At 36.2% G+C, this 23,795-nt stretch overlaps 1 protein-coding gene across 1 annotated transcript in view; it reads left to right on the forward strand.

The window, feature by feature from the left end:
* The window catches only part of AKAP6 (A-kinase anchoring protein 6), a 227,767-nt gene that overhangs the window by 140,231 nt on the left and 63,741 nt on the right, over positions 1-23,795 (forward strand). Inside the window, 2 exon segments of the mRNA XM_032213685.1 lie at positions 1,304-1,394; positions 1,396-1,425. Of these exon segments, the coding sequence (XP_032069576.1) occupies positions 1,304-1,394; positions 1,396-1,425 (121 nt within the window).

A 23,795-nucleotide genomic window follows, 5' to 3' on the forward strand; every position in this document is an offset into this window, starting at 1 on the left:
GTAGACATTACACATGAAATTCAAATATAGCAAGTGAATGAATTTTTATACAGTATACAAACAGTATTTATGGTAGAGTTGTACAGTACTTTGGATTTATTTCCCTAAGATGCTTTTACAGTGTTTTTCAACCTTTTTGTGCAAAGGCACACTTTTTTCATGAAAAAAAATCACGAGGCACACCACCATTAGAAAATGTTAAAAAAATTTAACTCTGTGCCTATATTGACTATAGGCGGGTGTTTTTCCACGGCACACCTTACACTATGTCACGGCACACTAGTGTGCTGCGGCACAGTGGTTGAAAAACACTGCTTTAGAATATGTTGGCATGAATATACCATTTGTCCAAAACTTTTAAAAGCAGCTACATCTTTTCTCAGGAACCTTCAGCTGGCCTCTAAAAATTCACATATTCATATACTGATCCTCTTTCTTGTCCTTGTCTGTCTTCCTCCTCCTCCTCCTCCTCCTCCCCCTCCTCCTCTCCTCCCCTCCCCCTCCTCCTCCTCCTCCTCCTCTCCTCCTCTCCTCCTCCTCCCTCCCTCCTCCCTCCCCTCCTCCTCCTCCTCCTCCTCCTCCTCCTTCCTTCCTTTCCTTCCCTTTACTCCCCCTTTTTTGTATTGTGATGTTTTACTTATTCACTAGGCTTTCAATAGAGAATATTGTTAATCCTTTTAAGCTCCTTATTCTAATGATTATTTTGTTGGAAACCGTGTGATCCTTCTTTGAATTTTAATGATTGCTGGCTATTCAAGGATTCATTGTTTTGACTTCCTGTCCTTACCTTTGTTTCTAACATGTCTGTAGGGAACACCTGTCTAATACTGTATCTGGCCTTGGTTCTCACTGGCTTACCATCTTCAGTCAAGCCTATCTTAAAGTGTTGTTGAAATGCTAGCTATTCATGCATGAAAATATACTTGCAGAGTACAGATGGACAGCAAAAGGATGGCTAATGGATTGAGTCATTTTGTCTGAAAATAGTTCTGGTGCAAATAACTGCTCATCATGTTATCACACAGAGAAGTTGCTGAATATGTCGCACTTTAAAAAACCGTGAAGACGCTGTATTTATAATTCCCATTTTTTTGAGCGAATGAAATCTGTCTGCGTTTGTTGACAGAACCTGCTAATTTCTGAGACACAGGTCATGGCTTATATTTGTGTAGCATTTTCATTCCTCCTGTTAAAGTAAAGAATCTTTCTGCAAAAGAGAACATGCATTTATGGAAAGCCTTATTCTAATATAATATTTGAACAGTGCTATCTATTATGCATATGTGTTTTTTCTTATATGCAGCCTTTTGGACTTTGATTCAGAATACCAGGAGCTCTGGGATTGGCTGATTGACATGGAATCCATAGTGATCGACAGCCATGACCTGATGATGTTCAGAGGAGCAGCAGCTGCATCTTTACAAGGTTAAATCTTTTGTTGCTGCCTTTACCTAGCTATAGAAGATCTGATGAGTTTGACATGTCTTTCTCTCACAGGATAGCTCTGTGTTCATTGTATATATATGGTGTCTATTAGAATTCCCTCCCTGTCCCCAACCTCGTTTCCATTCCCTCTGTGCTGACAAGCCTGCGCCAACATCATAATTGTAAGAAAGTTCCCTACATCACATCCATTTGATACAATCCTATAGGGAGGAATATTTGTCATTGGATGAATTGAAATGGATGAAACTGCATTCTTAAATAGACTGAAACAACATGAAGAAAAAAAATGGATTGTAGCATTTAGAAAATGTGCTTTGATAGGAAGTATTTTCAGACTTTCATTCTTTTAGTGAATCTATTGTGTCAGGATATACAATTCTTATATTAGTTATTTTGAAAGCAGAAGCTCTCTTTTTAAGAATGCACAATTGTTATGAATGAAAAACACAATCTATAATGTGTGCATTGATTATGAATCTTTTTATTTAATGCAGAGAGAAAGACAGGAAAACAATCCTTTCCTTACCATTGCTACTACACAGGAAGGAACTATCCTTCCTTCCTTCCTTCCTTCCTTCCTTCCTTCCTCCTTCCTTCCTTCTTTCATTTACTTTAACTTTCATTTTAGATTGTTCAATCCTGTGGTGGATTGCTGATGTTACAACCCCGATATGGGCGTACCAGTGCCTGCCGAAGCACCAGGTACCATTCCGTTCCAGTGCTCCCAGCAGGCACCCGCCCTCCCACCCTCCTTACCTTTATATATAAACCAAACAAACTGAATCTCTGTTGTATGCAACGTGAACGCCAGAACGTGACATCTTAATTTTCTTAGCTTTTTGAGATACAATAATCACAATAGTAGAGTACATTAATGGCCAGCACTATCTATAGTTGTTTGATAGTGAAGTGAATGCTGTTGTATGACATTTCTCTGGGCAAATACATGGTAGAAGCCACTTTGATGTCAAAATGACATTGTGCACATCATGATGCCATTGTGCACATGACACAATGCCCCTCTTGCCCAGGAACATAATTGGCTGAGAAAGAAAGCACTAGGAAACAGTATTCATATACCATAACCCAAAGAGTTTCAGCCATCTTAGTTCAGTTGAATGTATACCTAAAATAACACATTAAGAATATAAACTATATAAGAATTTCTATAGATACTCCTATATACATGTTCACAGTAGACTTATGTTTTGTACTTTTTAATACTGATGATTGTACTTCTCAAGTTTCATATATTAAGAAAATATTCTAAGGATCAAGGTGAAATAGAATCAAATGATGTAGTATACCCACATACTACCAACATTGGGAGACCTTATTTAGAACTCCCAAGATGAAGTTTAGCTCCATGAATGATTTCTAAATGTTCAAAAACTAATTGTGCATAGCATCACTTATAACATAGAGTCAGTTTGGTATAGTGGTAGAGGAGAGAAACAGGAATTCTAGTATTGCCATGGGGATAAAGCCAGCTCAGTGATCTTGGGCTCTCTCAGCCCTAGGAAGAAGCCAATGCCAAACTACTTCTGAAAATCTTGCCAAGATAACTACAGATAACTAACACTGACTTGAAGGAACAAAAAAAGCTGGTGGGGTGGGGACACCAACCATAATGTTCCTTTCATAGGCCATCTTGGAATTGCCCTGACAATTCTGACTTAAAGCACACACATACATTACTTAAGAGCTGTGGTGTCACAGTGGTTAGAATACAGTATTACAAGCTAACTCACTGCTCACTAACTCACAGGAGTTTGTTTCTGAGCGGTTCAAGATTGACTCTACCTTCCAACCTTCAGAGGTTGGTAAAATGAGGACCCAGATTGTTGGGGGCAATATTCTGACTCTGTAAACCGCTTAGAGAGGGTTGTAAAGCACTATGAAGCGGTATATAAGTCTAAGTGCTATTGTTATTACTTGTGTTAGAACAGGCCAGTTTCTATTCAATTCCTTTTGATCCACAAATTCTTTTGGGATCATTACTTAATATTCTTGTGTCTCTGTAATATTGACATTTAGGTACTGTATATGATAAATGATTAAAACAAATTGCTCAAATATAATGAAGCTAAAGTTCTTTTTTAAAACAAATACTGTACTATGTCTGTAAAATAACTCTAGAAAATTTTAAAAAGGGTACTCTTTGACTGTAAATGGAGACATCAAATGTACATGAAATGAAATCCATCTCAGATTCATAGAAAATATGCCAGAGATACTTAAAGAATATTCAAATACCAGCAAACACTTAAAATAATCAGATATTGAGTGATTAGATTATTTTGGGTTAAAAATAGCAATGTAAGATTGATTTGGGAATATGATGTTACATCTGGAAGGAAGCTGATATGAATATTCAGTGATAGCAGAGAAATGCTGCATGCAGTTTTAGTCATAACAGTCTTTACTTCAGGAATAAGTTTGAATTGCAATGCGAAGTACTATAAACAGTTGGACTACACACGATCATGATTAGAAGACAAAAGGTAATTTAGAGCATGCAGGTACTCATATAGCATCTGTTAGTAACTCTTTAAAAAAGATGTATTTGCTTTAGGAAGGGCCAGCAGGTGCTATTTCTGCACTGCAAATGCTCTAAATCATTATTTTTCCTTTTGAAGTTGGATTGTTGCATGGTCCTAATAGAAAACTTGGATATTTTTCTTTCAAAGATTAAGCTATGGTGATTTTGTTACTGTCTTAACGTTAAAGACATCATAAAAACTAAAATAAAGCACATAATTGAAGTCAAATCAAAATTAAATATAAAACAGAGACTATAGTGTTTGGGTACCAAACGTAGTGTTATGGCTTCCAAGCACCTTTGAAAAGTCTCCAAATATTTTTAATGGATAAATAGCAAATTATTTAATATAAAGCAAATATAAGAATAGAATAGAATAGAATAGAATAGTATAGAATAGAATAGAATTCTTTATTGGCCAAGTGTGATTGGACACACAAGGAATTTGTCTTTGATGCATATGCTCTCAGTGTACATAAGGAGAATAAAATACATTCATCAAGAATAATTAGTTACAACACTTAGTGATACTCAATATTACTAATAAGCTTCAAATTGTACTAATGACAAATAAAATATAGAAATTGAAAGACACAAGCAACATGGTTTTTAGTAACTAGGAAGGAAAAGAAGAAGAACAGTAATACAGTCTTAGTAATTATTTGACAGTATTGTGGGAATTAGTTGTTAAGCAGAATGATGGCATTGGGGAAAAACTGTTCTTGTGTCTAGTTGTTCTGGTGTGCAGTGCCCTATAGTGTTGTTTTGAGGACAGAAGTTGAAACAATTTATGTCCAGGATGTGAGGGGTTTGCAGATATTTTCACAGCCCTGTTTTTGACTTGTGCAGTATACAGGTCCTCAATGGAAGGCAGATTGGTAGCAATTGTTTTTTCTGCAGATCTAATTATCCATTTGAGTCTGTGTCTGTCTTGTTTGGTTGTAGAGCCAAACCAGACAGTCATGCCAGATATCTGCACCAGATGCAGATGCAGATATGCAGATATCTGCACCAGATGCAGATGACAGACTCAATAATTCAATAATAAAGATGATGATGATCAACTAATAAGTCATAATATTTTTTACTGATTGCATGGATAGATTTTCTCTAAGATGATCTCTTCTTACCTTGGTTCTTCAGGGCTTCCAACAGTGCACCAATCACCATTTAAGCTTTGTCCATTCACCTTGCTGTTGGACATCCTTTCTCTTTTCTTTTACCTTCTTTTCTTTCATCTTCCAAGCCTCTTAAGAGATGTACAATAGGTCTTCTCATAAAGTGTTCAAAGCATGATAATTTGAGTCTGGTTATTTTTGTAGTCATTAGCTTGGTCTTCTTCATATTTAATCTTACTCCCATTTTTTTCACTGTACACAGCACTGTAGATAGTTTGCATTCTGTTATCAATGGGATGCCAACAGTATAGAACAAGTCATTCCTGTTTTCTTCCCTTCAGTTTTTTCGTAAAAACAGGCCTTTTTTTTTAAGGGCATGAATAGCCTTTAGGAGGCTTGTAGAGTCCTCGGGGGGGGGGGACGACGAGCAAAAAATGGCCGGTTTCCATGAAAACGGCCCCAGTTTTTGTCAAAAAAGGGCATGCATAGCCTTTAGGAGGCTTATAGAGTGCTCCTGGGGGATGGGAGTCCAAATTGAGCAAAAACAGCCCGTTTTTTTTCATTTTTGCCTCCCCAGCCCCCCAGGAGCACTCTATAGCCTCCTAAATGCTATGCACTGCCATTTTGGTGAAGGGGCAGGGTTCCAGGAGGCAAAAAAATGCTGTATTCAGTGTAGAGACACACTCAGATTTTTCTGTCTCTTTTTTGAGGGAAAAGGGTCTTATACTCCCAAAAATATGGTAGATTAAATAATAAGGGAAGGGAATAGAGCCGTGATGGCAAACCTATGGCATACATGGCAGAGGTGGCACATAGAGCTTTATCTGCTTCTTTTGCTGCTGCTTTCATGAAATGACAGAACAGAAGCTCACAAAAGAAAAAGATCTTACCTCTTGCTGCACTGCCAGTGTTGGGATGCATTGCCTCCCACTGGCTGGTCTTCAAGTCTATGCTGCGCATGCATGTATGACCACGCATTCGTATGTGTGCACACCTTTCAGTTTGGGCAGTTTAGGTGCTCAGTGGATAAAAGGTTTGCCATCACTGGAATAGAGCCTTACCTCACTCTTTTGCAGCCCCAGAAGCTGTTGATTTCATCAAGCTCTGTCTGGATTATGGATTCCTCATCTACATATAGGTTTAAGATGATCTGGGATTTCCATTTCCAAAAACACATTGTCCAGACTGGCAACACAGTCAAAGGCTTTTCTATGATCAGTGAAGCACATGTTGAATTTTGGAAGGTATTCTTTGGATTTCTCAATTATCCAGTGTACATAAATAATGATGTCTCTTGTTCCTTTGCTTTTTTTTAATGCCAGCCTGAACATGTGGCTTCTTCTTTTCCATGTAGGGATCTATGATATCTTAGATTATTTTAAACATTAGATGGTAGTATGTGAAAATAAATTTATTTTTTATTCTGGCCTCATGTATGAGTTATAAGCTTCACTCGTGTTCATTGCTGGTTGAAGAGAAAAGAGTTAGCATCAATTCTTATAGGATTCCATCCAGTTGCCTAATTGGAATCCTATACCAACCAGGCAATTAACTAGATACAAAGTAATATGTGAGAATTTTCCAATGTAAGAACAGATATATTCTGAATTTGATCAGATTTAGAAAGTAAATGTGGAGTTCTTTCTCATTCTAGTTCTCTCTTATGAATGAACAAAGGGGATGACTGTAATGTATGAACCACATCTAGCAACACTTTTAGCACTAATAATAAAATTCAAAAATTGTTATGAGTCACATTACAAAATATGAAAATTTTAAGATGTTTACAAAATACAATTAAATTGCCAGAATTTGTGATATGTTCTTGATGAAATCTTTTAACATCATTTTATACATTAAATAATAAAATGATGTGTAGGTATTTCAAGATGTTGTTGATGATGAAGATGAGCATGATGAGAACTAACTGCAGTCAATTTCAAATGATTAATGCCTCTTGTTAAAACATACCCATGTATTGATAGCTGGCATTTATTGCAAGTGGAAGATTATTCATTTCAAGCCTTGCTGGAGAAGTGATTAATGCTATCTGTCACCACGTGAGGGCTCACTTGACAACATAAATTGAGCTTTGAAGTAGAAAATGTGCATCTTTTTGGTACAAAATTTACATACCAGTCCTCACACTTTTCAGTGTTGGTCAGTATGGACTGAAGTTGTTTGTCCTGGTCATCTTCTTACAGAACTATACCATGACTATTTCTGTAGACAAACGCTATCTGATGAACAGTCTTTTTAATTCATGATACTTTCCTACACCAACCAGTTCATTGCACTTTCTCTTTTCTTGTGATGAGTTTCTTAAATCCACAGAATTTTCCTTCCAGATATTGAACTGATAAGTAATTGCACCTCTGAGCCAGCTCAGCAAAGCATCTCTGCCAGGTTACATGCTGTGTTATCACTACTGCCAGCAGTAATCTTTGCCTCTATGGAGTCTATAAATGAGAAAGATCTATAATAAAACAAGTACATTGCAAGACAAGAGTATGCATTAAAAGTGTAATAACAATATAGAAATAGGCAGACTGAGTATGAAAAAATGCTCTTAAATTCACAGTTCAGCGTACGTTCGCTGTGATGTTTTTTTTCAGATCTCATACTGATTCATATCAACTTCTCTGTCCTCTTGTTTTATGCTGATAGATGCAGAGAGCATATCTTCTTCTTTTTTAAGGCATAGAACTCAGTCATGTTTTGTTGCCCCTTGACTTAATCTTTAATTGTTTTCACATCCAAAGAATTCTCCTTCTGTTTCCTCTGGAGAGCATTAGAATACAATATTATTTTAAAAAACAAGCCTGAAATTATTTGAAATCTTCAATCAGATGGCATTAGATTGTAGTCTGACGTAAAAACTGTCCTCATCACATGGACAATACACAGTTGGGTTTCTTATTATAATCTACTGGTTTCCAGCATGCCAAAGAATTGAATGTTGAGAAGTAAACATTTGACATTTCCTGCTTACTAGGTTGCCTATCCAATAATGTTTCTAGTTAGAATCAGAATTAACTAAAATTAAAATTCTTTATTGGCCAAGTGTGATTGAACGCACAAGGAATTTGTCTCTGGTGCATAAGCTCTCAGTGTACATACAAGCAGCAAGTGATACATCATGATCATAATCATAAAATACAATCATCATTAATAATAAGATACAACACTCAGTGATAGTCATAGGATACTAAATAAAAACAATCAATATAAATTATAAGATACCAACAACTAAGTTATAGGCATAAGAAGCTAGAAAATAGGTAATAGGAAAGATGACAAGACTAATAATAAAACAGCCCTACTAGATAGTTTGACATCCCAGAGCAAAAGAGAATGTTGCGGGAATTAGTTGTTTAGCAGAGTGATGAGGTGGGCGGGGGAAACACTGTCCTTTGGTCTAGTTGTTTTGGCATGCAATGCCCTGTACTGTTGTTTTGAGGGAGGAAACTGAAACAGTTTATGACCAGGATGTGTAGTGTCTGTTTAAATTTTCATAGCCCTTCTCGTGCCTTCTAAGGCTGGGGTGTGTATTACAACAGTGAGTGCCTAAGTCAGTCAACCACTGTTTCAGACCCAAAGCTGCAGAGCAGTTGGCTATTTGGACTGAGAGTAGGATAAAAAGATGAAAATGATAGCAATATTGGTCAAACAATGCAACAAGTAAAGAGTTTGGATGTATCAACTTTCGTTTGCTAGTGTGGTAAAGGCCAATATTAATATCCATTTATGATTATGCATACACAGCTCCGTGTGAGTTTGTGTTTGACATCTGCATGAGTTTATCTTTTAATCTTCAACGAACACCTGCTTTTTAGTCATTCTTTTGATTTTAAAACACACGATCAAAATTAAATATTTTGGATATGTCTTGTTTATTCTAATAAACCAACATATTGCACAGCTAAATATCAACTAGATTTTGTTTGAATATCAAAAATATGGATCTGATCACACAAACATTCTATAAAGTTCCAGTGACAATTATCCTCAAGAAGTATTATAGGATCTGGCCCAAGCATAGAAACTCCTCTTATTAATCCTTTAATAGAAACCTCTGTATTGATGCAAGATTTCTGTCTGGAGAGTTCAAAATTTAAGCAAATGAGGATTTATTGAAGCTGTGGCGATTAGAAATGAGTGTACTAGATAAAGTTAATGATAATTCCTTACATTTTCCCCAGAAGATTAATTGTATGTTAGATTAAAACCCCATTAAATTCAGTAAGATATGATTGTTAAAATTGTTAGCATGTAGGGAATAAAATTAACCAAACATTTCTTTACCAATATAAAAAAAATGTTGGCATCTCCTCTGACATTTGAAGGTTTGATTATGAAAACATTTGAGGTGCTTGAAATACATATTATATAAAATCTGCCCTGATTAAAACTTCAGAAAGGAGGTGTGCATGGTGGGTTAGAAAAATGCTGCTACTGGCATAATGATTTATAAAGAATGTGTTGATTTAATAACAGGAGAGCTTAAACACAAGCTGTCCTATAAAAGATAGGTTGTTCCCTTGGCTAAATGGTATTAAAATTTGTGGAAAAAAGTGAAAGCTTTGTAAAGAAAGTTAGATTAAAAACCAGCTACCTGCCTTCTCCCCTGGGTGAGGTAAATAGTAGCTGGAGGAGAGAGTAATTAACATTGGACAAACAGGTTTACATTAAATGTATGTAGAGTTGGAACCATATATCAGCAGGACCACCTATTCCCAAATGCGCCCATCAATTATGATCCTCAACAGGAACCATTCTCTGGTTGCTTCTAATCATCACAGCTAATGAGAAATATGTTCTGGCATTTAAATCAGTGGAACTTTTACATCTACTAAAATATTTTTCCCCTATGATTGTAATTGTTATAGTGTCTCCCTCTCTCTTTTTGTCTTCTGTTCAATCATGTCCGATTCTCAAGGACTGACTTGACCAGTCCCTGAATGGGTTTTTTTTGGCAGATGTGGTTTGCCATTATCTTCTTCCTAGAGCTGAGAGAAAGTGACTTGCCCAAAGTCATGCATCTGGCTTCATGCCCAAGGCAGGACTAGTCTCCATTACAGTTTCCTAGTTTGTAACCTGTAAAGAAACCTAGTTTCTTTAATTGCTACACCAAACTGGCTCTCCATCTCTTGTTTTATGGTAATGTCAATAATGTTCTATTTTAAATGTTAGAATGGCAATTTATTGGTTTTATTCTTTGTATTTCATGTTGAAATCAATGGCTAAGTGTGAGAGCTTCTTCTGTCAGGATCGGAAATAGACAGCCTGAGACTGGATTAATTCATACTGAGACAATCATAAGACCTAGGAACAAACCATCCCTACCACCACCACGTGGTGGCTCAGTGGCTAAGACGCTGAACTTTTCAATCAGAAAGATCAGCAGTTTGGTGGTTCGGATCCCTAGCACTGTGTAACAGAGTGAGCTCCCATTATTTGTCCCAGCTTCTGCCAACCTAGCAGTTCGAAAGCATGTAAAAAAGCAAGTAGAAAAATAGGGACCACTTTGGTGGGAAGGTAACAGCATTCCGTGCACCCTTGACGTTTAGTTATGCCGGCCACATGACCACAGAGAACATCTTTAGACACGCTGGCTCTTCGGCTTTGAAATGGAGATCAGCACCGCCCCCTAGAGTAAAGAAATGACTAGCAAATATGTGCGAGGGAAACCTTTACCTTTACCTTTTACTACCACCATCTCCAAAAGTTTCAATCTGGTTGCATCATGCAGGTAGAAAAAAACAGTACAAGAATTTCAACCTTATCCCAAGGTGCTTTTTTCCAAAGGCAATTGGACTTTCTTTGTTTTGCTTGAAGCCGTTGTGCTTCTCATCCAAGAAACTTCTTGGATGAGAAGTGAAATCTCTTCAAGCAAAACAAAGAAAGTCCAGTTGCCTTTGGAAAAAAGCACCTTTGACACAGCCATTGACTGAGAATTTCCACTGATAATTTCAATCTCAATTTCACTTTAAATAAGGGCTGTAATATTGCAGTTACTGAAATGCTGTCATAACAACTTCTTTACTTTTTACATAAAAAGTTTACCCGAGATAAGCAGCCTGGAATGTCTACTTGAGTCTGCTTCCAGTTGTAGTAACTGCTAAGAGAAGTCTTGTTAGTTTACCATGTTAAAAAACCATTTGTACCATTTGCTGCCTAATTTATTTAAAATTAATAATGATTTAAAATAATGTATTGTGTATTTTTTATGTATTTGTTTATTATTTTTAAACAAATTTATATGGTCTCACACGTGGTAACTCACACACAGTGACTCTCACATGGTGATGACAGGAGGCTGACAAAACTAAAAATTCACCTTACAATAATTCTTTTTAAAATTTATATATTAATCTGGACTTTGGAAAATAGTATCTTTGATCCTATCTTTAATTTTATTTCACTGATGAACCTGCAGATATGTTCTCCATGGTGTAAGTATGTTTGAGGTAAAACCTTGAATTCCTGCATCATATTGTGGAAAGGATAGGCTCATTAATAACTTCTCTAAGTCAAATATAGTATTCTTCACCAAAATGCATGCTTTTTGTTACTGGAGAATTAAGTAACAGTGAATAATAAATAACATCACTACAAATCCATTATTTTTCAACCTGCTGTTGTGTGGAAGAAACAAAATAATCAGAGCCACAGGTTTATTAATGCTGTTCTACATTTCACAAGTATCAAAGATCGGGAGACTAACTGTCCACTGACCTAGACATCTTTAAAACTAAAGGTTTTTAATTAGTGGTTGTTGGGTTTTTTTTTTGCTTTTTAGTTCTCATATCTGTTCCTACAAAAAACTAAGACCCATGGAACTAGTCCAATGTAATTTGTTTAAGGTCTAATTTTTGAGTCCTCCAGAATATGCCTTTTTTTCTTGCTACAACTGGAATCAAGAATCAATTACTTCTAGGAAAGCCACTATGATACTTTGTCACCTAACATTCTGTGTAAAATTAATATCTAGGTAGGAGGGTTATTTTTACTTACTTGAATAATTACCAATCATCTTAGAGGGAAGGGCATTGACTTTGACCTGTCATAGTATGAACTTTAATCCCATATTAGAAGGGTCAATGGATAATTGAAATAATATGGCCTCGGTGTCAATCTTCACAGTGACTGGATCACAATCTCCTTTAGTTTGTGGGGTGCTATGGAAGGAATAACAATCCAAATACTAACTAGTAACTATTAATAGCCTAGTAATCCATTAAGTGTAGTTGTTATGATATGGGGAAAATACATTGTTTTTGGTTTGTGTAATTGTCATTAGGAGGCTAATGATTAATGCTCTGTCATTGTTAAACATTAACATAATGATATATTTATCATATGAGGTTGACTCAGTCTTCCATCCTTCTGAGATGAGTAAAATGAGGACCCAATATGCTGACTCTGCAAACCACTTAGAGAGGGCTGTAAAAGCACTATGAAGCGGTTATTTTTTTGGTTCGTGGATGAGATTATAAACCTTATTAGTTCCTTATGGAATTTCCTTTTTATTGTTCCTACATTCTATATAGTTAATTTTTTCCAGTATGATTGTTGACTATAGATAAAGCTTACACTTACCCAAAGAAAATCATAAAGATATTGATTCATAAGCAATTTGAAATTATGCAGTAATCAACGGAAATAAGCATGCCTTTGTAAAGATCAAATCTTGGTATGCTAATCTTATCATATAACTTCTTTAATAGATTATAGGGATGTTATAGACATAATCAGTGGTGGGTTTCAAATTTTTTAGAACCTCTTCTGTAGGTGTGGCCTGCTTTGTAGGAGTGGCTTGCCAGCCATGTGACTGGGTGGGAGTGGCTTGCCAGCTATGTGACTGGGTGGGCGTGGCCAACTTATAAAATGTGGTGAAACTCATTTAACAACACTTTTGCTTAGCAACCAAAATGTTGGCTCAGAAACTCTGGCATTTGAAGCATGCAAGTCTTAAAGCTGTCAAGTTACAAGACCCTTGCACCCCTAACCCTTTAGAAAAAAAAATCAGGGGTGTTCAAACTTGACAGCTTTAAGACTTGTGGGCTTCAACTCCCAGAATTCCTCCTCCAGTCATGTTGGCTCAGGAACTCTGACATTGAAGTGTGCAAGTCTTAAAGCTGTCAAGTTACAAGACCCATGCACCCCTAACCCTTTAGAAAAAAGACCCCATAGGTGTTCAAACTTGACAGTTTTAAGACTTTAAGGTTTACATAGGACTCTTAGAGGCAGGTGGGGCGATTGGTGAGTCAGCCAATCAGTGAGCGGCGGGCAGGGCAAGCATGGTGCGGGTGGAGGGAGCTGGAACCGGTTCTAAATGGCATGGTAGATTTGTGGAATCTCTTTTACAGAAGAGGTTAGAACTGGCAGGAACCCACCCCTGAACATAATACATCTTGATTTTATATTCTATGCATGCTCATTAGCAGGATAGTTAAATAAATGGTATTATATTTAAACAGATACTTAGATGGCTTGAAGAGTTTTCATCAATGGCTTTACCAAACTATATTTTAAATAAGATACTCCAAGGTTTAATTCTGGGGTACCTTCAATACTTCAATATTTCTTTAGTGACTTAAATGAAGAAAAGGAGAAAATACTTGTTAAATTTGCAAATGACACAAAATTGGGTTAGAAAGCTGATGTTCAGGTAAGCTGGAGAAATGAGCGAACTTTCACTTGTCTGAGTTATAGTTCACTTGATTACTTTCAGCTAATTTCAATAAAATAAAAATAAAATGGTTAAATATAGAATAGCTGGCTTGGTCATGGTGACTATAAAAATTATTATATTATTCAGTTTCTATTATTAGAATAGAAATTGACTATGAGCCAGCAATTTGATATTGGTACATCCAATTTTAGACTGTATAAATAGGGTATAATGTCCAAATCATGGGAAGTAATCAATTTATTTTGATTTAGATCATAGAAAATTGACATGAAATGTTATTAAAAAAATCCTTCTCAATCAGTGAAACCAAGTAGATGGTGTCTCTTTCACTAGATGTTCAAATAGATGCTAGACAGCTACTGGTTTTGGTGGGGTGCTTTAATTTGGATATCTGCTTAAATGGTCCTTTTCAAATCTATTATTCCATGTCTCGGTGTTAATGCTCAGATTTTATTGTTCATAATTCATTTAAATCACTTTGTGATTTAATGATGAGGTATATGGAAATGGAAATGAAGAAGAATGTAATTTTTATCCTTGTTTTTATCTAACTTCTTTTATTAATGGCAGATACAGAATTGCACTGCATTCTAAGTTTCGTCTCTGATAAAAGCAAATAGTATTAATTATAATTATATTAATTAATTTATTAAACAAATAACTCACACATGGTGACTCTGGGTGGTATAATAATTTACACACAAATAAACACACACACACAAACACACACACACACACAACTTCACCCCTTTTGCTTTGTGGTGGTGACAGACACAATTCAACAAACCACTTGGGCTCCATATCAGCTGGAGTCCTAAGACAGAACCATGTCTTCAGAGCTTTTTGAAAAAGTAACAAGGGGGGGGGGGAATGTTATTTCTGGGGGAATGATGTTCCACAGAGAGGGAGCCACTACAGAGAAGGTCCTTCTTCTTGGTCCCAACAAATGTATTTCCTGACCAGGTGGGACAATGTTTTGGTGTATTACTTTATTATTTGCCCATTAAATATGCTGCTCTAAATGCATCAGAAGGTTGATGAGTAGATTGGATTCACCAACAACCAAAAATAAATACTTCTGAGAACCTTGTTCCTATCATATTTTAATTTGTAGTACAAACATATATGTTGCTAAGTAGTCCGGATAAATTATTGCTGAATTAAATCTATTACTTGTACAGGGAATGAGCCTATAGTGATGCATCATATGCTTGAGGCAGCAATCATTCGTGGACAAATTCACAGGTCTGCGACTAAAAAGCTGTTTGATTATTTTCATCTAATTTCCATATATTTTGGTGTGCTGAAAACAAATAAAATATTGAAAAAACTCCTAGACGTGACGATTTGCCACAACATGCAAAATTGTCTTCAAATTTATCAATTTTTTTTTTAAAAAAATGGTATTTTTTTATATTATGGGTTTTTAACCAAATTTAAAGTCCAAATTACTATTAATTAATTCACATAAGTGCATTTAAGATATAAAATGCCAAAAATACCTTAAAGGGTTTTTCTGAGTTATGTAAAAAAAATACCACTGTAAATCTGATGGTCAGCAATATATACATAAGCTAAGCAAGTTTTAAGTCTGTGCTTCTAATAGTAGAAGGGGTTAATCTCTCTTGAAGAATCCAGTGGGAGGGAGACACAGGGCAGATAGCAGCATCTCCGGTCAGTGCAGGGGGCGTGGCCAGCACTGTGATGTCCCGTGTACAGACACAGAGCTGCTCTCTCCTACATGCCACACTTGTGCATGAATCATCATTAGGTTCTTGGTTCTAGGCTGTTCACACTTTTTCATCGCAATTCATGTTAGCTCATCATTCTTCAACCATTATGTTATGGCTCCGCGAAAGTGTTTAATCCGTGGTGAATATAAGTGTTGAAGCAACAGCAGAGCTGTGTATACCAAATACCCTTGTTTTCTGTGTCTATGGGACAGTCAAGACTGACAAAATCACTGGGCCAAGAAGAGTTGGCAGCTGAGGGTGCTAACAGTCAGTGAAAAAAATGTCCTCCGAGAAACTTTGGTACCTTCCCATAAAGTTCTTCTACCACCTCTCCACATAAAATTGGGATTGATGAAGCAATTCGTAAAATCACTTCCAAGAGATGGAGAATGTTTCAAATACTTGGTCACCAAGTTTCCATGCCTGTCGGAGGCAAAATTGAAGGAAGGTGTGTTCGTCAGACCGGACATTAGAAGGCTTATAGTTGATCAAGAGTTTGTCAATACCATGACGGATCCTCAAAAAGAAGGATGGATTGCATTTAAATAACTTGTACAGAAATTTTTAGGCAATAACAAAGATCCTCACTACAAAAACATCATCGGAAGAATGCTGAAAGCATTTCAAGCTTTAGGTTGCCTGATGAGTTTGAAAGTGCATTTCCTCCAGTCCCACCTTGACTACTTTCCTGAAAATTTGGGAGCTGTGAGTGAGGAACAAGGTGAACGATTCCACCAATACATTAAGGAGATGGAAAGGAGATACCAGGGAAAATGGAGCATTACAATGATGGCAGACTACTGTTGGATCCTTCAGAGAGACATTCCAGCTGCTACTCACAAGTGTAAATGCACCAAGAGGAGCCTCACAAGGAAGAAGAATCGAGTTTAGTGTGTAGGTGAGCTCATTTCAGTTCAAAAAAGGATTTTCATGAAAATATTGTAATAAAACTTTAATTTTATAAGTCTATTTCCATTTATTTTGAGGTATTGCCTTATTTAACATAGTTACCTAAATTGTCAGGAAACGTGATGTCCTATGAGCAAATGGAGGTCATTTTCGGATTCAGCGCACCAAATAACATAAAGATTACGTGGAATAACCAAAACAGCTCTTGAATTTTTTTTTTTTTTTTTTGCAGACCTGTGTTATATCTCTTTCTTTTCACTAGTAGAATGTATGAGGATAGAGGATTTCTATGCTTCTGAAGGTACAGCTCATTTTCTCCTCTGGGTGTGCTGCTGCTCCATGTGTCTCTTTCCCAGCTCTGTGCGATGCTGTGTCCTGAAGTGGATCAAACAAACCATGGTGAATGTTTCCCTCATTTGCATCACTTCTAGACAGCCCCTGTCGTAGTCTTTGCTGACAGGAAATCACTGTCTTTGTCACCTTTCTTCAGTGATCTCCTTTTGGCAGAGATGGTCCATGTGACCAGGATTAATCACAACAACAATTCTGGCTTAGAATTCAATGACATGTTTTGCTCAGTGCTCCAATAACAGTGTAGGCTGAAATCAGTAGGAAATGACTACATTAATTTCGGAGTGAAAAGATAATTAACACTTAAAGAGTAATGTTATAACTCATGAAGCTATAATTCAAATGCATGGAAAAATGTGTTGTGGTGGTGAAGTGCGGGGGAATGGACGAGTTCTCTGTTTTATAGTTAGAAATAAACTTAAAATAATTTGGGAAACTGAACATGGAGGAGGTGAAATATATTTGAAGAGAACAGTGAACAGAAGCTATAATACTTCAGTGTTTGAAACTGCAGCCTGAAGTATGTGTAAAGTGCTTACTTAGATGATATGAATAGGATACGGGCAAACAAAAGCAGCAGTGTGCTCGGAGAATGCTGTGCTTAAGGAGTTTCCTTGGCAACAGAAATGCAGTTCCAAAAGTAGACAGAACTTTCCTCAGAAAACATGCTATTAATAACAACCTTCCGGAACAACCTGGAACAATTTGACTACTTGGCAGTGATAATGCCAAGTGTTCTGCAAATTAATGTAACACAACAGTTATATGTTTTCTCCTGGCCATAATTCTTCTGGAACTGAAGTCTGGGTTCTGTTCTGTTTGTGGGTATAAATGCACGAAGCCATTCCAAATGTTAGCAAAGTGAAAGAAAGCTGGTAGTTCAACAAATGCCCTCCCTGTATCATTTCATCTTGAATAACAGCTTTGTCCAAAGAGATGATTTTATTCTAATTAGGAGGACAAAAAAGCTTACATGCTTAGTGAAGCCAGCAGTGAATGTATTTTTAATTTTACTAATTTACAAATGAGTAGACAGTATTTTAACAAATCCAGGAAGGCCAAGGGAATTTAGTATACATTTATTCATCCCAACTGTTTATCATCTCTCTGTGTATCACTCTATGTGTAAGCCGTACACTTTTTAATCTACAAAAAAAAATTCCCCACAAACAAGAATATTGGCAACATTTCTTCTTATTTACTGGCATGGTTACCCCCCACTGGTTGAGGGTGGCTTCTAAAGTTAACATTATCAGAAGCTGAAGTTAATCAGACGGCCCCTGCATATTCTCAACAAGTCCAAAAGTATAAAATATGCTATCCATGCAGACTTTTCAAAATAGATCATGGTAGCTGTCTGCCAAGAGAATAAACTAATTTCAGATCTGCCTTGCCAAGTAGAATCATTAGAATTCTGTTAAAGGCCATAAGTTTACTAGACGGGAAAGGTAGGCTGCTCTACTGCCTTGACCTTTCCTGAATCCTTAGATCTAAAGGTTAAAAGTAATCAATATCTCATTGTGCATCCTGGTAATACGTAATAACCATCATGTTAAAATCTAAATGATTGCAGATCGCACTTAAGCATGTTGACCCATTTGGGAGCCTTGTTTAATTGCAATCAGGATACTGATTATGGTTTGCTAATAAACTTTTAACCTAAATGGCAAAAATTGCAGCCTTTAGCTTTTTATAAAATATGACTTCAACCTATAACACTGTACCAGAGGTTGTGTTGCACATTAAACAGCCATTTCCTCTGATAAAGACCTAAATACAGTTCGTGATTGTTTTTCATAAAAGTGAAGAAAATATATTTGAAATATCAGAGATAATACTGTTACCCTCGTGTTACTTTTTCAGTATACACACTTAATTTTTGTTACATATATTTATCCTGAGCAGGAGCATATAAGAACAAAGAGACTGTGGGGTCCATCACTAATTCTCAATTCAATCTACCTCACAAGATTGTTGTGGAGAAAAATTGGATCACGTACTAGTAGGTATGCTACATTGAGATCCAAGAAGAAAGGCAGAATATAAATCCAAACACAGACAGATGTAATTCAACAAGATTATGATAATTGTTTTTTTAATAAAAATTTTATTTTCAAGCAAACACAAACACACAAAACATATAACATAAAAACCTCTTCAACTACATACAGTGTGTCGATTGGTTACAAGGTCTTTCTGTGTCCTTTCCATAGTCATCACTTGAGCTTTATCAAAAATCACATATTGTCAATCAAATATCTTTGTATACATTATTATTATTATACTTCATTTGTTTGATTATCACTATTGTTTCTCCATTTTAAACAAAGTATTCTAAATATGTGATTTATATTATAATGATTCATTATATCATCTTCAATATATCCAATAATAAAGAATGTTTTATATCCTATTCTAAGTCATTCTATTATTTTAGCATTGATATTCTCTAATAATTTTCAATTCCCTATTTTTCCATTATTAGTATCATCAATCTAATATGCATGTATACAAATTGTTATAATTGTTAAACATCCATTAAGCATAGCTATTATTACATCCTTTTTATATGAAACATATTATATTTGAAGTAAATTTATATTATGGCATTTCATTACATCATCCTGAAATCATCCAATGATATGACATCTTTATATTCTATTCTATATGGAATTATTTATCTTTTATAACAAGGTTTTTCAACATCATCTCCATCATCCTCACTTACAGTTTGTATAAAATTTAATATTATCAATCTAGTATACATAAATGCTTTATTATCATTATTGATCATTTATTTGACTATAGCTATTCTTACTTTGTCTTATACACAGTACTCAAAATTTAACTACATTTAACTAAATTTTATTGTGATATTTCATTTCATCATCCTGTATCCTTCCAGAAATAGTGCAGTCCAATATCTCTTGCCATTTATAGAATCTGTATTCTAAGTGGTTTCTTGATAAGTCTTATGTGGATTTCTCTTGACAACTTGTTATTCATTGCATATCTTGTAAAGATTTGAAACCCTCTATCTGTTCCTTTCATCAGCTTGACTTTTGTTATTGCTGGTGCTTCTGCCGAAATTACTCTCATTGTTTCTGCCAAATTTTCTCTCCTTTCTTCATCTATATTTTGACATCTGAGATAGAGTTCCAGTTCATCGATCTCTCCTTTCTGTATTTTGCACTTATCATTTTCCTCCACTCTCGATTTGCTATCAGTGTCAATAATTTTCTTATCACTTTCATATGTCTCTGTGGTTTTTTGAACTTTGTCCTCAAATTTCATCATTGTTTTATAAGTATTCTCAACTCTTCCCTGTATTTTGATCTATAATTTCAAGTCTCTTTTCAATTCTCTCTGTGATTATTAAGACTTTTTACATTTCTAGCATAATTCTTTGCAATGTTAGTCCCTTTTATTCTTCATATTGGGCCATTTTTCCAGGTTATAGACACTGCCACTAAAACATCCAAGGCTTTTGCTAGGTTTCAAACAAATTCAGTAAAGTTTTTCAGGTCAAAGCTTTCTCTTTCCTTCAAAGAAACACCTGTATAGCCACTGACCCTTTCAGTAAACAAAGCCAATAGCTTTGTATTATCAGATGTTGTCAAGCCTCTAGCCTCTAGATGGCAGTGTTACATTCTTTCCCTCTGTATTTGCCTCTCTTTCTAAGCTCTGAAGTCTGGAACAAAAGAAAAAAAATGTTTAAAGATTACGATCTGGCCGAGCCTTGCGAGGAAAGAAGCTTTTAATCCACAAATACAAAAAAATGAAAATATAGAGGAAGAAGGGGGGGGGGGAGATCAGTCCAGTTTAAAAGTAAGAGGCATTTGTAAAAAAAGTCCATCAATAGAAAACAAACAAAATTAAAGTGAAAAAGATAACATGATAGTTTTTAATCAGGGTTAATTCGCCGCTTACTTCCTTCTATCTTCAATTTTATTTTAACTAAGTCTTTTGGGTTTTCTCTTCTCTAATAATAAGGATTTTTCTCACCATTTCGACACACTGTCTCTCCTGTTCTGCTTCTGTTTCTGGGGACTGTCCTAACTTTCTGGGGCCATTTTGACTGCTTCTCTTGTAGCTGGCAAAAAGAGCTTTCTCCTGGATCGATCAGGGACTTTGCGATGTCCCTGAGATCAGCAGGACCTCCTCTTCTCTATCACAGTTCCTTCAGAATGGTTTAGGTCCAAAAAGGACCGTCCAGCAACAGAGATATCGACCGCAATCCTGGAGCCCCAAGAATGCATGTCGTGTCATCGCTACATCAAGCCCCGCCCTCCAAGTTTATGATAATTGTTGAGGATGGCAATGCATGACCTCCTATCCATTTTCAGCACAGATGTAGCCTGTGCGCCTTCTACTCAGAATGTGTATCAAGCTTTGCATTTGTCTACAATGCAAAAGGAAAGATTCTGTGCATGAATGTTAGATGATTGGAACGCAGTGAGTGAGTAGAGGTGATTAGGAAGATTAGGAAGAAAAGCCCTAGAATGGCCTAATTTATACTTCTCCTTTCTCCTCTGTTTTACCAGTGATAATGTATGATGCTCTTTTTCTTTGATTAATCCCTGTGTGAACATCTTCTAATCAAGAAGCATGATCCTGACTGCATGGTAACATTCATGTAGAAAATAAAATCGAAATAGAGAGGAAAGAATTAAAGAGGGCCAAGGTGGTTTCTTCTTGGTGACCCAAATTCTTCATGAATCATTCATGACTAGCTTACCGGATTCTATCTTCCATGTTCCACATTCCACCATTGATGTTTTAATCTTTACAGTATAAAGATTAAATTGTATTACACGAGTTGGCAATCACAATTACATTAGGTTACTCTAAAAGGTGATTAGTCTAATTTATAGCAGACACATCTATCAGCAGCTATTAGTGACATGTTCAGAAGTTATGCCATTGAGTATCAGATGGAGGACAGTACTACTGTTTTATGTCCTATTTCTGAAATTATCTAGTTTGCTAATGCTCCATTTTTCAATTTTATTTGTTCCTAGAAAGTGTAGAAAGATTTGATTTAACTGTTCTTAAATTCTACAAGTTGCTGCTATAATAATAACAACAACAACAACAACAACAACAACAACAACAACAACAACAACACAGAAAGAGGAGGGTAAATAGTTCAGATAAAGATCACCTTTGAAACACAAATCCTGGTCCCAATATGTTTCATTGTGTTTCATACTATATTTGTGTTTGAATACAAGAAAACAAAGATGTTTTTTTTCCTCTCAGATTGTAAGTAAAAATATTATTTTATTATTAAAAGTGAAGAAAAAAAATTAACTGATTTCAGCCCTTATTGCTGAAATCATCCAGAAAACTACCTTTTTGGTGTAATGGGATGGGTTTGTTTGACCTTCTTGACAGTGTGTCATTTTCAGCAAAACGAAGTATGATATTTCATTGAATAAGTGTTTTTTTATGTGATATTTCATTAAACCAGTGTTTGTTTGTGTCTCTATGGATATACTCTAAATCCATTGTTCAAGATACTGACAATGCAACCTATAAATGTCTATTCAGCAATGAAGTCCCATAGAATCCAGTCTGTCTTGCTCCATGATAAGTTCATTAGGCAAAGTTTGCCATCTGAAAATCATGACATGTTTGATATTTCAGATATCAATTGCATGAAATATGCTAACTGCTATTATCAGCATTTTATGTGACTACTAGACAACCCATGAACTTTTGGGTCATTCTTTCAGAGATATTTCCTTCCCTAAACAGAGAAAACGAATGATTACTGGCAGGCAAAAGAAATCAGTGGCAGTGACTTCCAACTTCCTGACTTCTCCATTGGTGTTGTTTATGGGAAGCTAGCAAGAAAATTAAAAACCATTCTTCTTCCTCCTCCACTGAACTGCAGAACTGCCTGCCACTTTATTTGGGGAGGGCAAACAAACAAAGCAGTGGAATGTGGAAAAAAAAACCCTGCACCCACACTCCCCATCCTGACATCTCCCCAACTGCCCCCAGGAAGGAAGAAAGCTGTCAACTTTTGGCATGCTCCAGTTAGCCCTACCTCACAAGCAGACATCCAATTGCTTCCTCATCCTTTTTTTGCTGCCCACTGCCATTAAAAGATGTTAAATTCAGCCTTGGCTCCAAAGCAGCCAATCGCTATCCATGCCTAGTCACCAGCTGATTGGGGACAGAGACCAGATGGGGAAATAGCCCTCTCATCCACTCTTGAACCATGCAACTTCCTGATTTCTTGGAAGCAGCCACAACTTTCCTAAATTTCATTCCCATGGTCCCAATATACTATAAGACAGCCATTTGATTTGTCTTGATTCAATCATTGTTGCCCTATACCTTCTATTTTCACTGAATTGAAGGTGACAAACAAAGAGGCATGAGAGTTTTAGTATATATAGGTATAACCTTTTGTACTTAAAACTGATCGGAGAGTATTTGGTGACTACTTAAAACAATGTCAGATTCAAGGGAAAATACAGAAATTCAACAATAAGAATAAAATTATATTTTAAATGGCACCCTTTTGACCCGATGCCTTGACATTTGTTGGTACTATTATTTGTAGAATTCCTAAGCAATAAATACTTGGGTAAAAATGTTTATTTCTTTATCATAAACTTGGACTGCAAGGTAGAAATAACAAACATAACCTGACATTGATTTTATTGATTTTTTTTTATTGATTTTATTGACATTTGTAGGCCGCCCTTTTCCCTGAGGGGACTCAGGGCGGCTCACATAAAATCAGGGAAGGGGAAATGCAGACAATAACAAAGACACATATAATAAAAACAGTAACCAACATGCATTCATCATTCGGGAGGGGCAACTATCTTCATCCCCAGGCCTGACGGGCTAGCCAGTTCTTCAAGGCTGTGCGGAAGGCCTGGACGGTGGTGAGGGTACGAATCTCCACGGGGAGTTCGTTCCAAAGGGTCGGGGCGACTACTGAGAAGGCCCTCCTCCTTGTAGTTGCCAGCCGACAC

This window comes from Thamnophis elegans, chromosome 1 (genome assembly GCF_009769535.1).
Source record: "Thamnophis elegans isolate rThaEle1 chromosome 1, rThaEle1.pri, whole genome shotgun sequence".
Lineage (NCBI taxonomy): Eukaryota > Metazoa > Chordata > Lepidosauria > Squamata > Colubridae > Thamnophis > Thamnophis elegans.